The sequence below is a fragment of the Haliotis asinina genome, chromosome 12, assembly GCF_037392515.1.
Source record: "Haliotis asinina isolate JCU_RB_2024 chromosome 12, JCU_Hal_asi_v2, whole genome shotgun sequence".
NCBI lineage: Eukaryota > Metazoa > Mollusca > Gastropoda > Lepetellida > Haliotidae > Haliotis > Haliotis asinina.
The window spans coordinates 43,815,670-43,832,819 of record NC_090291.1 but is presented as its reverse complement, the minus strand read 5'-3'; the positions used below and the strand labels follow the sequence as shown (position 1 = coordinate 43,832,819).

At 37.6% G+C, this 17,150-nt stretch overlaps 1 protein-coding gene and 1 long non-coding RNA gene across 2 annotated transcripts; one reads left to right on the top strand and one right to left on the bottom strand.

The window, feature by feature from the left end:
* Positions 1 to 508: 508 nt before the first annotated feature.
* On the bottom strand, positions 509 to 4,891 carry LOC137257968 (uncharacterized). Its single transcript, XR_010954609.1, has 2 exons — positions 4,773 to 4,891; positions 509 to 4,112 (listed from the first exon to the last, which is right to left on the bottom strand). It is a non-coding gene; the product is annotated as an uncharacterized lncRNA (long non-coding RNA).
* A 2,576-nt stretch (positions 4,892 to 7,467) lies between these two features.
* LOC137258055 (proteasome subunit beta type-5-like) lies at positions 7,468 to 12,070 on the top strand. Its single transcript, XM_067795604.1, has 7 exons — positions 7,468 to 7,630; positions 8,870 to 9,014; positions 9,483 to 9,594; positions 9,713 to 9,812; positions 10,404 to 10,433; positions 11,057 to 11,261; positions 11,828 to 12,070. The coding sequence occupies exons 1-7, from the start codon at positions 7,490 to 7,492 to the stop codon at positions 11,914 to 11,916; spliced, it is 822 nt and encodes a 273-aa protein (XP_067651705.1). The 5' UTR covers positions 7,468 to 7,489; the 3' UTR covers positions 11,917 to 12,070.
* Positions 12,071 to 17,150: the final 5,080 nt, after the last annotated feature.

Genomic DNA, 17,150 nt, shown 5'->3' with positions numbered 1-17,150 from the left:
TATTTAATGAACGGTCCCGGGGTACAATAGGCCTTCAGCAACCCATGTTTGCATAAAAGGCGACTGTGTTTGTCGTAAGAGGCGACTAACGGGATCAGGTGGTCAGGCTCGCTGACTTGGTTGACACATGTACCCAATTGCGCAGATTGATGCTCCTGTTGTTGATCACTGGATTGTCTGGTCCAGACTCGATTATTTACAGACTGCCGCCATATAGATGAAATATTGCTGATTGCGGTGTAAAACTAAACTCACTCACTCTTATTTAATGAACAGTTACTATTAGGAACTGCATGCTGCATGTTTCCTCATCATTTAACTTATTTAAATCAATAGTTGCTATTACAAATGTTTCTCATCATTTAACCAGGGAGACTATATATCAATTATCCCTGATTTAGCATAATAAATAGCCACTACAATGAAATACTGATTGTTTTTAAATTCACTTAACATTATAAGCGAAAAGACTAGCTTGTGATGTGAAAACAAAACACTTAACACCAGCAAAAATAAAATGTTTTTATTACATAAATCATGCATACATGTATTTTTACATTCATTTCATCAATATGGTCCCTGACGCCACTCTATCCAGACACACACAATTCAAAATGCCAGTAGGGAAGAAGTCATTTCATGTAAACTGCAGAAAAATATTTCACATAAGGACATACATGAAACACACAGTATGACTGCATTGTGACCTGAACATTACAATCTTTATCAAAGCCATATACAAACAATTTTCAACATCCAGCTTCTGATGTTTCTGATAATATTTTCCAATAAATTGCTTACTGCTTGACATTTCAAAGGAATATGTCAGACGGGGTGAGTGACAGAGTTTAGGTTTACGCTGCTTTCAGAAATATTCTAGCAATATTGATCACTTCTGGGAACACCAGAATTACTTTATACCCATGTGGAGAATAGAACCCGGGTCTTTGGCAAGATGAGCAAATGCTTTAACCACTTGGCTATACCACTGCCACTATGAATAGAATGAATTTCTTTACTGAGAGAGGCAAATATGACGTGTTACATTTGAGCACTTTCTTAATGGCATTGTGTATACGTAATACTGCCCTGCAAAATATCCTTAATGCCACATGGGAGTTTAAACCAACAGTAGTCCAGGCATGTATCAATGGGGAATGCTCTCTACACATTTGTATCTTTGCGAGGAATTGATAGTGGTGATTATGTGTGATAAGTGTTTCTACTAATGGCCATGCATTTAAGAAAAGGTTGACTTAATTGTGTTAGTGAGAACTGATTTGACTGCAACTGAGGACTAATGAGAAATATACAACAGAGACAATATCTTTCAAACCTGAAAAATGTTTATGTGTTCAAATTCCCAATTTTTTAGAAAAAATATGTTTATCATGATCATATCTCTTGTGTTCAAATTTCTAGTTTCTTAATAATTATCAGAATCATATCCTGTTTCAAAGTCGTGAAACAGAAATTTCATCACAAAAACTATTCCAGGCACAACTGTCTTAAATATTCCAGGAAGACACAAAGAAATTGTTTAAAAATCCACTTAAAACATGCTTACCAATATGTCAGCTACATCAATATGATGGGAAACATGAAAAATGAGCTCAACACATTGTACCCACACATTGAATGAAACCTGCGCCATGGCCATGATGAACTAACACTTAAACCACTGAGCTACCACACTGCCTGTGACTTGGAATAAATGAACAGTCATGAGAAATCAAAGATGATTTACTATTTGTTTACAGCATGTGTCATTAACAATGACAATGGAGGTAAGATGTGACAGTTTGGATTTGAATAATTTTATGCATATGTATGTATATCAACCACACACTTGTATTGCAATGAAGTCTCTATTTTAGCATAGCAGCAGGAAGAATAATATTCAGGGCTCCAATCCACAAAGCATTTGTAGCACTACATCATTACAGTCAATGATAAAGCACACACGGATGCTTTGTAGATTGGGACTCTTTTGCAAATTGCAGTTGCTAGATCTAATTAAAAAAATTACATTTTAAAAATCTGATGATGAGAGATTAGTACCATGATAAAAAAATAGCATCACCACCGTCACTTACTTAATCTGGTGTATATTCTTTCATTAAAGCCAGAGATTAAAATTGCCATAAAATCACATGTTGCACAAGCACAACCTATATGTTTTCAAAAGGGCACAGACCTGTGCAAGATGATCATTATGATGTAAGTTAGAGTTATATTGTCCAAGGTGAGTCAGCATTACTTACATGTATTTACCTTCAAAACACAGGAATGAGAACCTTCCAGTGAAAGTGTCTTTCAGCTGATGCGATGTTTCAATATGGCTTCTTACACCGTTATCAAGCATTGTATCAGTTCACGCTCTGGTAGCTCACTCTTGCTCGATAATGCCATAAGAAGTTATACTGAAATGTTGCATGATAGAAATAAAGAAGTTGTTACTATTGTTGTTACTGTTTCTATTATTCTTCAACTTCTAAAATGGCAAACAAACAGATCGTCCTTTTGAGTAGTACATATATATGCAGAGGTTTGCAAGGTTCGATTTATTTTGAGTCCTGGGAACTATCAGGTTTAATTATGGGGGTAAAAGCCATGAGTGAATGTGAGGGAGTTGAAATTTAACGGCAATATTTCACCCATAATCATGATAAATAAAAGCTTTGAACACAGGGTTTCCATGCAGCTAACACCTGGTATGCTTCACTCATCTGCCAAAACATTTATTGATAACATCATATCACCAAGCATACTTCAATAGAAAATCTACCACTGACCATGTTGACACTCGCACTTTGTTCCTGACCAGAATTGTAATGTGGGTTAAATGCAACATCTGATTTATTTTTGATTAGTAAAACACCTGAAATAGTCTCCATCACTCACTATTTAAACAATAAGCATATATTCACAGTGTGTTTGCATTCAAAGTGCAACATTATTCAGAATGATATCATCCTGATCATGCTGACTGATGTTGCAAATACTTGAGCAATATTTTTCCAGTCATGAAATCAGATTAATGTTCGGTCATTAAGGAAGCTGCTTGAAATATTCCTGTGGTTTCTTCTGCTCTCCTTTACCATCCTTGAACTCTTTACCATCCAATAATCCTTTTACCATCCTTTACCATCCATGGAACTTGTACCATTTTGGGAACCTGTTACCATCCTAGGAACTCTCTACTGTCAATGGCATTCCCCACCATCCTTGGAATTGTCTGCCATATTTGGGATTCTCTACCATCCTTCAGACACCTCACAGTCATGATAGAAATATCCATACAGTATTGTTTAACATCCATATTCATCATCATATTTGTAACCATTTTATCATTGATCTATCATTATCACTGCCATATTCCATTTGTCACAGATTTGTGTGTTTCCTGCATCTTCAGAATATATCATACCAGGGTAGTTGCACGGAGCGATGGAATATTGTATCAATTCATACTCCGGTATCTCATTTCATGGCTGAAGCCTATCCAATCCAGTGCAAATGGCAGAGAACAAACGCAAGTCTAATCTTCAGGTATCAGCAGTTAGAAAAGTCAACTTTTCACTCTGCACGTTTTCTTCAGAGTCAGTTAAAATGTCAATAACGTCATCTTGCCATAATCAAACTAATATTCATTGACAATAATCCTTTATCTTAATGATCCTTCATTCAGCACTATGATCATGCCCGACAATGTAGGACATTATATAAAAAATATCATAAAGTTAAGAGTCGTGCCTGAGTTTTCAAGGGGATCTTGTTCATTGCTGTCAATCACAGGACATCCTTGTCAGTGTCCTCGAGCTCATTGCCTATCACTCATCAACTAGGTCACACATCATCAGTGAATTCGGCATAACATCACTGGTAAGAAAATGAACACATTTTCACATTTTGAATGAGTATAATGAAACAGCTCTCTGATAAAAAAAAATGAAAAATTGTAAATCTAGTCCATATTTTCTAATCCCGCCTCTTTTTCACCCTTTGACGTTGAGCAGTTTGATCATCAGCTGATTCTGAGCCATTCTGTCCAAGCAATTCCCGTACAAACTTGAACTTACTTAGGAACAGCTTCCATACAATGTACCATCCTGAGAAAAGAAAGAAAGAAAATATATATTCAACACGAACAGCAAATTATTGTTTGAGAAACTTGATCATGGTTATAACAATAACACATTGTATCCAAATGGGGAATAGAACCTGGGTCTTCAGTGTGACGAGCAAATGCTTCAACCACTAGGCTACATCATTGTCCAAAGGACAAGCAGTTGATACACACAAGGTTGGTCATATGTAGTACAAACCATCAGAGGGAGTTCTTTGCTTCACGACAACGATTAATTGACACCTGCTGTCATTGCAAGGTGCTTTTTATGCATTAGCTTCCCGTAAAGTCAATAGAAAAGTGTTGCTACACATATTTCCTTTTAAGGGTGATCCACTGATTAAAGCTAAAATGAATTTCGGGCTTTTTCTGGGTAAAATGTCCAAACTCTAAACTTCAGTTTTCTTCAAACCCTTTTGTGCAAACTGTTATATGCATTTGTCAGGATGCATGTATGCGCACATTCATTCATCAGTCATTAACATACGATTTTGTCTTTCATGCAATATTTCAAGAAGCCGATCCGTGAGGGTGATCAAGTTAATTATCGCCTTTTTCGACGTCTGAACAATCCTGATCAGGGAAACATTCGAATGCAGGGATCCATAACATTAAGATGATGATATCAGAATCTAAACATTACCTAGACCTATGAAAAGAATAACAAACATCAACGATGCAATAAATGTAAACACTGGGATGATGAGATCCATTATTACTCCTCACAATAGTAAATTATTTAGAGTGACCTCCCCTACATATAATAGTTCCGCATAAAAATAAAAGTTTAAAAGCTGGGACTGAGAGACGCAATGCGGAGTGCACAGAAAACCCCAGCGGTTAACCGCCGGCGAAATCCAGACTTTTGGATAGAGTGTTCTCGATCTTGTGATGAAATCTCAGTAGAGTGACTTTTTACGTAAATGTATTTAATACTATCACCGTATATGACGCGTTTACAATCTATTTTTGAAATGAAAAAAAATGTGCACATAAACACACACACACACGTTTCAAATTAACAGCAAGTATAACAACCAAAATTTATTTATTTCAACCTTTTAAATAATAATCACAGGGATTGTTGAAGAAACACCTTTGTTTTTATCATTGTGAATATTGTACTTTTCTGTATATGCGTATAACGATGGGTAACTTTGCTCTGTAGTACTTGAAACTGTCACACATCTCTAATTTCACGGTGGGAAAATGAATAGCTTTAATTAAAGAGGCGTGAATGGGTCAGATTTATTAGTGCTTAATTAATTAGGTGTTAACGGGCTATGATTAATTGCTTGTTAAATCGTTCCTGATAGTATAGTGGTAATCTCTTTTGCTTGCCTGTTTCACTTTGGAGAAAGTTACAAGGGTTGAGATTATCCAGAGTGTACTGGGCCGCCATTGATGCACTGAAGTAGTTTCGTGCGTTCATCGGACCTGCCTTTATACCAGTATCACGTGTTCTGATGGGATTTGAAGCATTTTCATCAGTGACGCCAGCTGTATCCAAATGTGAGGAATTCCGAGAATACTTCAGACACTCGGGGACACACAAAACGACCATAGGCCACAGCGGAAAAAAAGCATCTAGATCAATTAATATCTCACAAGCCACAGAGGGATGTGCCACAGAGATACTAATCCACCACAAAGAAAATCCTACTCGGGTTTGAACATTTTCCATTGTTATTGATCCCCTTGTCTGTCTCACAGTCCCTGAGCTATATCAGTAGTCAGTATTATTCCTACTGCCTTGTCCACCCTGCACTGGGACCCTAAATGCAGCATGTCTAGATTTCCTCAGGTTCTGCATCTCCCATCTCAATGGGTCTGCTTTTCAATTCAAATGGACTTATTTGTAACTATCAAAGACTCGTGAAGGTCTTGTAGAACCGGCCCTCAGCAACCCATGCTTGCCACAAAAGGCGACTATACTTGTCGTAAGAGGCGACAGACGGGATCATGTGGTCAGGCTCGCTGACTTGGTTGGCAGAGGGCATCGGTTCCCAGTTGCGTAGATCGATGCTCATATTGTTGATCACTGGATTGTCTGGTCCAGACTCGATTGTTTACAGATGGCTGGAATATTGCTGACTACGGCGTAAAACGCAACTCACACACTCACTGTTACTATCAAAAGTTTATATGTTCAGAGACTGAGCGCTAGACTATTGACCCTCTTGTTTCTTGCTCTGCTTTGTAAATGGTGCCAATGGTAGCACTGTCGTATGTCTCTAAGACAGTTGTTTTTGTGTGATCGACAGTACTTGCCTCATTGAAACACAACATGCGTTGTATTGATAAATAATCGATCTGGAACTTGGTTTCAAATTGACCCGAACTAAGATCCTCACTCTTGTATCCCCTGTGATGAAAGAATCACCGTCAAACACGTCTCTCTTGACTATTTATTTTCTAACAATACTGTTATCACACCCAAACGTCTCGGTTTTACTATGACTACACCAGTTGTTATACGGCCGTTACTGTGGCAAACAGTTGCATGCATATTTAACAAACATTCCTGTCTGATGTGCCATACAATTCAAACCACCACTTATTTTTTAGTTAATATAACGTAACATTATGTCATATTTGGGATTTCACTTTTCTAGTAAACATAACGTAGTCGCAAATTTTAGTTATAATTTAAATACTACGTTGGAGATTATACCAAGATGAAATTTTCTATTTATTGTTTCTAAGCCCAATCTTTAGAATCTGCTTTCATGCTGTATTAGTCGTATTCAGGTCGGTTGGTATACAGTTGACTACCAGCACGCAGCCAGGCGACGTTATTCCAACACATTATTAGGGAATATAGGATCGATCAGTTGAAACGGGAAAAGATAAGGTCCTGGTAAATGCATTCACACTGTATGAAAAACGGACGATTCATGTCAGTTGTCAACTTTTCACACATAAACCTACAGCATTGCATACAATTACAAACAACATTTTCCTTGCAAGGTCTATTGTGTCAAGTTTTTAAGCAAGGTTGTTAAATGAAAGTTTATTTCGTCTTCGTCTTCTTTTTCAAATCAAGTGGTTGACGGACAAGCCTGAATCAGGATAAGCAACAATTTCTGGTTGATTGTCGACCGTTAGTATTTAGGTAGTCAGTGTGATTCCCAAAGCTTTCACGAACGTTGAGGAAATCCACTTCCGTTTGTAGTGTGTTCATTTTTGTATAAACCTCCAATTAGAATTTTAAGAAATACATATGTAAGTTTAGTAACATGGTAATAATTCTTGCACATACTATTAACAATGATTGTTATTAATATATTTTTACGAGCATTTTCAAATATTCCTTAATCATTTTATCCATTCCATGCGGTCTTATAATTTCAATCCAACATGGCGCTTGCCGATGTTTGTGGATATCGTCCGACAAAGTCTTCGGCTTTTCTCAATGATATCCCAGGGTACGGGCCGTCTTCTTTGGTGGAAGATGCCCTGTTCACATCACAGAACTTCATGGTACCATGTGCAGCCAATGTAAGTTTCAGGATAAAATTCCCTGACCACTTTCCAACACTGCTTTGTCACTCGTGCATGTATCCAAAATGTGACTTGTCATGCCTTCGACGAACATTTGTCTACCAGAGCAACCTTGTAGGATGAATAATTTTGTGCTTTCCCGTCGACTTAATTGAATGCCACATTGTCAACTGAATGCTGTATACTACAATTATTGATTACGTCGTATCACTTATTTGAAAATCATTTCCAAATTCCAGGAGAGAATCTGCGCGTTTCTCTTCTCCAAAATTGGAACATGAAATTGAAAAGGAAGTTGGTAACACCGATATGCTTTATAAATATTTCTTTGCAAAATTATGGAAATTTTGACTGTGGGAGTAGTGCACTTTACGGGGCGCACTTTTTCCGATTTTTTTCTGATGGATATACTCGCACCAGAGGTAAGATAAACCTAACCTTTACTCACTAACCCTACGGATCTAGGAGGGGGTGCCCAAGGACTAAGGATCCAGAAGAAGATACAGCAGCGCGCTCATTAACAAGCGCTCAGCAGTCCCCAGGGTAGTGCGCCCGGTAAATTGCTTGTCAGTATATCTGTAAAGTAATTTTTACAAATAAATTCACATGATTCAAGACTGCATTTCATTCTGAGTACGCTTGTAAATTATGTAATGTGTAGTGCAGCATTGCAGCAGTTTAGAGAAATGAATAGGTGTTCATTCATATGAGTATTTGTTGGCAGTTGTCACACTAGTTGGAAACTTAACTCATAGGTTTCATTTAAAATTGCATTTGGAGAATCATGATATATTATAAGAAGCAAATGTGAATGACCGAATCAGTCCAATGTGCCAATGCCAGTAGCTGTTACAGTGATTAAGCTGCATCATGGTTGCAACAAGTAAAAATTATGTCATGCAGAACATCCATTTTTTATTTCAGATTAACTGATAGATAATTCACCATTAGATACCTCTCATCGTGATAACGACATTTCAGTAATGTACACGTTAACATGATCAATTTTAGAGGAGTAAAGTAAAGGTTTTGCCTTACTATACATAATATAGTGATAGCTTGTTACTATGCAACCTTTTGTTAAGATAACATCAGTGAGATCCGATAAGGCATGTGTCCACATGGCAATGCTGCATCTCAGGTACAGGATTTTATTGGAGACTGTATTGAGTTGTGTTTGTCAATCTGAGTTGGGATGATTATTATATGACTTGCTCAATGCTACTGTATTTGCAGCCAACAGACAATGTAAAGCAAATGGGTAATGGTGATAGTGACATTAAGATTCACTTTAATCATGGAACAACCACCCTCGCTTTCAAGTTCAACCAAGGTGTCATCGTGGCTGTTGACTCCAGGGCCACTGCAGGTCCTTTCATTGGTGAGTTGGCAACCTTTTACAATATTTTTGGTCAGGACATCATCTCTGTATACAGAAACCGATGTTAGCAGTATGTATTCCCTGAAACTGAGACTTGCTTTATCATATTGTGAAGTTTCTGATTACAAGCTGAATGAAAGTGTGCTGATCAATGCATCAAATACCACTTAGTCCTTGTACATGTTTAGAAAGAGCTCATGTAGATAATATATCAGGATTATACGAATCACAACAAACATCAAATGGTGTTTACAACCATTATTTTTTAACAGGTCTGCCTACACATTGAGAATAGGTGCAAATAATTTATGTTTCATGTTCTGTGGAATGCCTGTTTGAAATAACTGTTGATGTAAACATTCATATTATACTGTGGCTCTCCTGGACTTGAAAATAGACCGAGACAAGTTCTAGATAAATACTTTGAACTTAATCATTATGACCACACTCATGAATTTCCTGTTTCAGCCTCACAGACAGTTAAGAAGGTGATTGAGATCAACCCCTACCTGCTGGGTACCATGGCTGGAGGTGCTGCAGACTGTTCCTATTGGGAGAGAGTCCTGGCAAGACAGTGCAGGTCAGCAATAGAACAACACATTCCACTTTTTGTCCTGGTGTCAATTTTTGAGGAGTCGGGTAGTAATTGAAGTTCATACAGAAGAATGGTTTTCTAAAGGTATGTTGCTGTATTCCAGAATCTATGAGCTGAGGAACAAGGAGCGGATCTCTGTTGCAGCTGCCTCCAAGCTCTTGGCCAACATTGTGTACAACTACAAGGGCATGGGCTTGTCCATGGTCAGTAGATATCTTTACCAGACATGCATACTACTTCTCTCACTGAATGATAGTGAATTGCTTAGATATTTCCATATGTAACAAGCCAGCATTTATTGTTATGGGAGGATTTGTGGTAGACCAAATTTCCCTTATCTACTTAGCATGCTTATCCTATGCTTAACCTGTGAGTTGGTTAGAATGGATACTGAGCAGTTGTTTATGTGAGGGGTCATCATCGGGGCAGACTTGTCATCTGGCTGAAAATGTCGACCTGTACCTTGATACCAAGATTACATGTTAGCTTGGTCCAGCCCTGGGAAGTAAGTGCTGCATAAAATCATGCTTTGAAATGGAAAGGTGATTGTAATGCATTCTTTCATGAATCGTTGATCTGCTGAGTACGGCATCTTCACATTTGTCAATATTCTGAGGAGGTTTGTCTTATCATAGACTGTTTTGATAAGCAGAAAGTGTTGAAATGTGTCACTGGTTCTCTGCAATGCTTTCTGTTACTTTCTCTAATTGGTAGATGTGTGACTTGTGACTTTTTGTCAATCCACCTGTCAATTTGAAGAAAAAAGGTTTAAATGAAATGTTGACATATTTCAGGGAACCATGATCGTCGGCTGGGACAAGAGGGTGAGTTTCTTCATGAGGCTAGGAATGTGGATACATGGCTGGTGATATTCCAAATTATTTGTGTCAATGCTGCATTCTGAATAGTGGTCGCCAGCTTTTGAAAATAACACTTAATCTGCATGCCCAAGATTTTGAAATGGTACTTCGGGAAAGAGAAAATCTAGTGATGGCAATCTTCATTAAAAAGTAGCATTTGAGGGCATTATTTCTGAACCAGTTTCAGTTTGCAAAGAATCAAAAGTTAAAGAACTGACAATAGATGTGGTCTAGACTATTCACTCATTGAAGACCATATTACTTGATTGTTGCTGAGACCTGTGGATGTCCAGGTAAGAATAACTGGCCTTCAGTAACCCATGCTTGTTGTAGGAGGTGACTAATGGGATTGGGTGGTCAGGCTTGCTGACTTGGTTGACACATGTCATCAGGTCCCAGTTGTGCAGATTGATTCTCATTCTGTTGATCACTGGATTGTCTGGTCCAGACTCTATTACTGACAGACCACCGCCAAATAGCTGGAATATTGCTGAGTGTGGCTTAAAACTAAACACACTCACTCAATGATCATTGTTGAGTGCATAATACGAAAATAAGAAATATCATGAATATTGTTTTTTGTCCAGGGGCCTGGTCTCTACTATGTGGACAGTGATGGAGAGCGGCTGACTGGGGACATGTTCTCGGTGGGGTCAGGTTCAGTGTATGCCTATGGTGTGCTGGACAGTGGTCACAGATACGACATGTCTGTGGAGGAAGCCTATGACCTAGGGATGAGGTCTATCTACCATGCTACACACAGAGATGCCTACAGTGGCGGTGTGGTCAATCGTAAGTACTGCCTGTTGGGTAACGTCTCTACTTACAGTCCCTAGAATACGTCCCAGTATAGTTGTGTTACAGGATTTTTTGTTTTATGGTAGCAGATATTGATAATTGTTTTGTGTCACATGCTTGCACGTCTGCTCCAGACTTTGTTATGTGGACAGCTGTGAAATTCACTGACTGTAAAGTGTCCCTAGATGTCACATTAGACTGAAAACTTGTCGATTAGGGATCATTGTGTTCACAACTGACTTCAATTCATTTATACAGTCTGTTGTGATACGATGTGACCTCTCATGCAAAAACATTTACTGACTTTTGAATTATTAATTACAGGAGTAATACATTGATCTAAACATAAATATGTTAGTAATTTAAAATTTCCTCGGACCAATCAATCTTGGCAAAAGCTCAAATGTTAGTAATAACCTAATTGGTAACTAATAAAGTTTTGTTCCCGAACAACTTTAAATTACGTTTTACAACAAAAGTGTAATGATCATTGAACATAAACCTGAAATAGCTAATTGTGTGTTGTTTTCCTCCTCTGGATTGATGTTTTCTGTCTTCAGTGTACCACATGAAGGAGACAGGCTGGATCAAGGTGTCCCAGACAGATGTCAAGGAACTACACTTCAAATATCAAGAAGAGAAGAAATAGGCCCAATTAGGACACTCTGACAGTTCACCATGTAGGGGAGACAACTCCCCTTGTCACTTTATCAAGGGAACATTTCCCTGTCAGAACGGAGGATTCACCATCTTCTCATTCATGTGCTATGTTATTGTCTATATAAAATGAGTCATTTGTGAAATCGTGTTCGTTGTTTATCTGGACACAGGAAGGTGAAGGTCGCTTAACGTTTCGATCGGGTTTATTGATTTAATCATCAGCAACACATGATTATCGTGGTAAGTATTAGTTGGTCAGACTTGATGACAGATGTGTGTCATGATGACCCAGTAGCATTGACTCGCATGATGGTCTTTGTTAGTGTTGGTTTTCAACAATCCATATTTGTTTTAAGGGTAGTAACAGGATCGGGTAGTCAGGCTTACTGATGTGGTTGACACATGTCATTGTATAGATTGATGCTTGTGTTGTTGATCACTGAATTGCCTGGTCTAGAATTGATTATTTACAAACTGCAGCCATGTAACTGGAATATTGCTGAGTGCAGCATTAAACAACAAACAGTTGCATTGATCATCTTGATGTCAAGCTCTGGATTGTCTCGTTCAGACTCAATTATCCTCATATCAACATGGTATAGCTAGAATAAACTTGAGTCTTAAACAACAAAACCGTATAATCATCAGTTTTCTGAACACTGTGTTCCTACAGCACCTCTTTGTGTAGTTTAGAGGCAACTAACTGGATCTGGTGGTCATGCTTGCTGACTTGGTTGACAACTGTCATCAGTTCCCAGTTCCGCAGATTGATGCTCATGCTGTTGATCACTGGATTGTCTGGTCCAGACACGATTATATACGGACTGCCACCATATAGCTGGAATATTGTCGAGTGCGGCATGAAACTAAACTCACGAAGTATACATACACATCTGCTTTGTGGTGTATTGTTTAATTAATGAATACATGATGGCTTGGCTCAAAGAGGGAAGCTAGTTAGTGCCAAGGCTAAAATTTGAAAGGAAGTATACGATACTAGAAATGCCAGGTGACATCTTTGGTTTTCTGGAAATGAAGAAGCTGTCTGTGCTTGCAAACATCTCAATACATATGCTAATATTTGTATAGCACCGATATCCAGTTCAGCTGTTCACGCATTTTTTCTCCCCCTTGATCACTGGATGTCCTCTCAACGACACATTGTATTTTCAATCTCATCCTGGGGGTCATACAACTCTTGCTGCCTATTAGGCACACCGAGTTAATGTCCCATCGCTATGAGGTACCCATTAACATTTGGGTGGACTGGGACACATAGTAACAGTACTTTGTCCATTACTGCACGTTGTTGTACCCACAACTAGATGTTGGCACATATTCATATTGCCACCATCTCATACAGATTTCTGGAATCTCTTAAGTGCATAAGGTTGTGTACTGAATACGAGGGTTACTCTTAATAGAGTCTGCACACAAAGTAGACTCCAAGGATTTTACACTCAAGCTTGCTGGATCACTAGCCTGGTGCCTTAGCTTGCCCAATGCGAGCATACTCCTGCCTGGTTGTTTTACAAATATACAAAAACATCAGTCATGTTAATAAGTAAAACTTTATTTTTACACAAAGTGTGCTTGGCACAAATGCTCGTATTTTTGCACACAACACAGAAGGCCATTCCACACAAGTTGAAAAGATATATATGTCAACCATCGTTCTCGGTCTCGTAACTTGGAGACAACAGTCAAGTTTTCTACAAAAAAGCCAACATTACAGATATTCTTTGTGAGTATTGGCACACATACAGCAAGATAAGTGACAAAACAATGAGAAATAAGCCATTCTGTGATTTTTAAAAATTATCTTGATTTATCTTGAATCTTGGTACACTTAACTATAACATCACCCCTGCAGCAATAGTGTTGATGGCATGGTCAACACCTCCATGTAGCATGCAGTGTTACACACTTTTCAATATGATCAAGTATCAAAGTCCCTTCTAGCTTGCTCTGAAGCTGTTGTCAATAAGTGGCCATGGATACTGGTCACAAAGAACATCCTGCTCAATTATCAACCTATTTACTGTACACATAATGAACTCTTCCTTGTGAAACGTGTTTTGATTGATTCAATATTTTCACAAAGCCAAGGAAATGTTAAAATACAATCAGTTGTCAAGCTTCAAAGCAGGCTTATGCAAAAGATGTGATTATATATTTTGTTTGACGTTAAAATGAAAAGCTCATGTAGGTTTTGAGTAAGCCAAAGTATTAATGACTGTGTAGTAATGACTCTGTTTAACACATATTAATCAATCAAGGAAATGTGTTATATGTAACACCTTTAGACTCATTTCAGAGGGTGAAAGTGGATTTACTCACTTTTAGCAATAGCTCAGCAGCATCATGCTAGTTGACAACAGAAATGTGCTTCACACTTTGTACCTAGGTGGGAAATTGAACCCATAAACCACTGAGCTAACCTAACACCAACTCCTTCCATAAAACAATTGCAGGGTTCCAATTATCATTCTTTGTAAGACACACCATATTCACATTTTCCTAGTCAATGATCAGGTTTGATTTGTGGAATAGGAACCTTGACTCTAACTGCGCCTTCAACTGTTGAAGAAAGACCAGACCAACTTTATTTCTTGTTTTTTCGGATCTGCCATTGTATTTCCAGTTAAACATCAGTAAGACTAAAATCTTGCTTAAGGAAATTTAAATTCATTCACTCACTGTTTCATAGCTTTGCATCTGGGTATAGGAGTTAAAACATATTTGGCAAAAGCCTGAATACTGGGTTGGGGACAAGCAAAGGAGTACAAGCTTCTGTCACATAAATATTCTCCATAAACATTTCATGCAAGTATTCTTAAAACATGCCTACCAAGCTACTTTCTGATGTATGGGTGCTGTGACTGGTTGTCAAAGGTAGTCGGCATCATGTCCGCTATTAGAATTCAGCAAAGGGAGACTATCCACATCTGAAGGTGACAAACCTTCATAGGGACCATTTTCAGAATATTTCAATCAGCTTAACATTCTTCCTGTATGTTGATCCATTTTATTTTTAATGGATCAAATATTTCACGTTTCAGAAATAAGAGCATCAAGTTGAGGTCTAAACCCATTATTAGTTTTGAGGTGTAACAAATGCATGTATCTAAAAACAAAATGTAATCTGATGTCTTTTCTTGTTGGAAATGAAATTATTTGGGAGGATGGATACAAAATATCAAAATGTCAAGAAATTGTGAAATTTGGTATCACTTTGTAGAAAAATGTGTCCTGAATCTAATTATGTAGTAAAAATAGCAAGTCACAGTGTTATTTGTTTGACAAATCCGTAAAAAGTAATTCTTGAGACATAAATCTACAACAGATCTCATATTATAAGCATAAGTATGTCAGATTATATTTCTTCTAAAATTTGAATAGCCATGACACTGAAACAGTGCTATTTGTAAACAGCTGTGTCTCTGTGTTGCTATGGTTTCATGGGTACTACATGACGGAAATATGTTTAAGTGCATCGACAGGTACACCTCTAAAGTTTAACACTAAACTGCAACTGGAATTTGGCTGGTGCAACTAGGTTTTTATCTTAGGTTGCACCTGGTGCAAGTAAGTTAACATCTCATGAATCAAGCTCTGTACCACAATCATACCAATATATCAGTGCTAATTACAGATGAAAAATGTCTGTAAGATTGCACAAGCCCGATTCCAATCGTAACAAGTCAACATGAATAAATAAATTCAATAAAAACAAAACAGATCGTCCCACATTTATAATGCTTGAACTACTGCAAAAATAATATTGCAAAACATTCATATAATAGGAACAAATATTAAAGCTATGTTCAAAGCAATTGTTTGATATGATACAGTTGCTACACAGGATGAACAAATGTTTGTACAATCCCAAACACACCAGGCAATATCATGGCATAACCACTGCCCACAATATTAAACAAATATCAGATAATGGTTCACTGCCATTACTTATATGCATGAATTTATTGTGCGTTTATGACTTTGTCATAATTGTTCAAATAAAGCATTGTCAGGGCCAGCAACACCTTGTCACCTTCATTTGAAGAGTTTGAATTTTTTTGACCATGTTCCTTCTATTTCTGACACTGCAGTAAGTATTTTACAGTTTCATATCTGGAGAGTGACAAGTCCATGGTTGAACCATAAGGTTAATAGGGTTAACACCTGAACCCACTACACGTATGTGAAAATGCTTCGGAAATGATCCCTTGCTTTCTATTTCCAACATTCTTCCATGGAACACTGCATGCATCTGGGACACTGTTCATGATTATGACACTGAGATTAACACACTTCTCAATAACTCTAGGTTTACAGTGTAAGTGAAGAGGGGTGGTGTGCAGACCATCGTCACACACACATGATTGTCGTGATGCATATTACTAAAACCAAAATAGTACCAATTGATTCTCCACATTAGAATAAATGCTGTCATACAAATGACACGTCAGTAATAGTAGAGAATGGACTGGTTCTTATCCTTTTCGTGTGTTCTGTAGCTCACAAACAATCTTTTGATGTTCTCTAAAACATTTTCTTCACAACCAATATGTTTCACATGAATCACAACATGTTCTATCAATTTATACTGTAAATCATGAAAGCATTTTACTAATGCAAAAAATGTGTCTTTACTCTTCTCGCATTATCACAATGACATATTTCAAGTCTCCAGGTTAGAATTCATTATAAGAATAGAAAATACAACATATAATGACAACAATCACAATGTCAATCATAAAATTAACTGAGCACTGATATCCACTGAACTTAGTCATCAGCAAATTATGGAACAATAGCAGAAGTGTTGACACTAGAATTACCCCAATACAGGTCATTTCTTCAGTAAAGGCCTCTCAAGTCAATTCACATGCATGCATCAAGTCAATGCACATGCATCAAGTCAATGCACATGCATCAAGTCAATGCACATGCATCAAGTCATTGCACATGCATCAAGTCATTGCACATGCATCAAGTCATTGCACATGCATCAAGTCAATGCACATGAATCATGAAATTGAGAATCACCCTGAGATGAGTTGTTTGTTAATAACCATGCCTTAATAAAATATACTATCTATTACTAAGTGATTGTTTGTATTCATTACTGATTAATGGGCTAAACCATTACAGACAGGGGTAATTAGTATGCCAAAGTATGTGCAAGCAACAAGAACTGTTGTTATAAGCTGTGGAAGT

What these genes read in the sequence shown, in the direction of transcription:
- LOC137258055 (XM_067795604.1), top strand. Translation starts at nt 7,490, where the DNA reads ATGGCGCTTGCCGATGTTTGTGGATATCGTCCGACAAAGTCTTCGGCT. An exon ending in TGGTACCATGTGCAGCCAAT is followed by an intron (nt 7,631 to 8,869) that starts GTAAGTTTCAGG and finishes CTGTATTTGCAG; the next exon opens with CCAACAGACAATGTAAAGCA. An exon ending in AGGGCATGGGCTTGTCCATG is followed by an intron (nt 9,813 to 10,403) that starts GTCAGTAGATAT and finishes GACATATTTCAG; the next exon opens with GGAACCATGATCGTCGGCTG.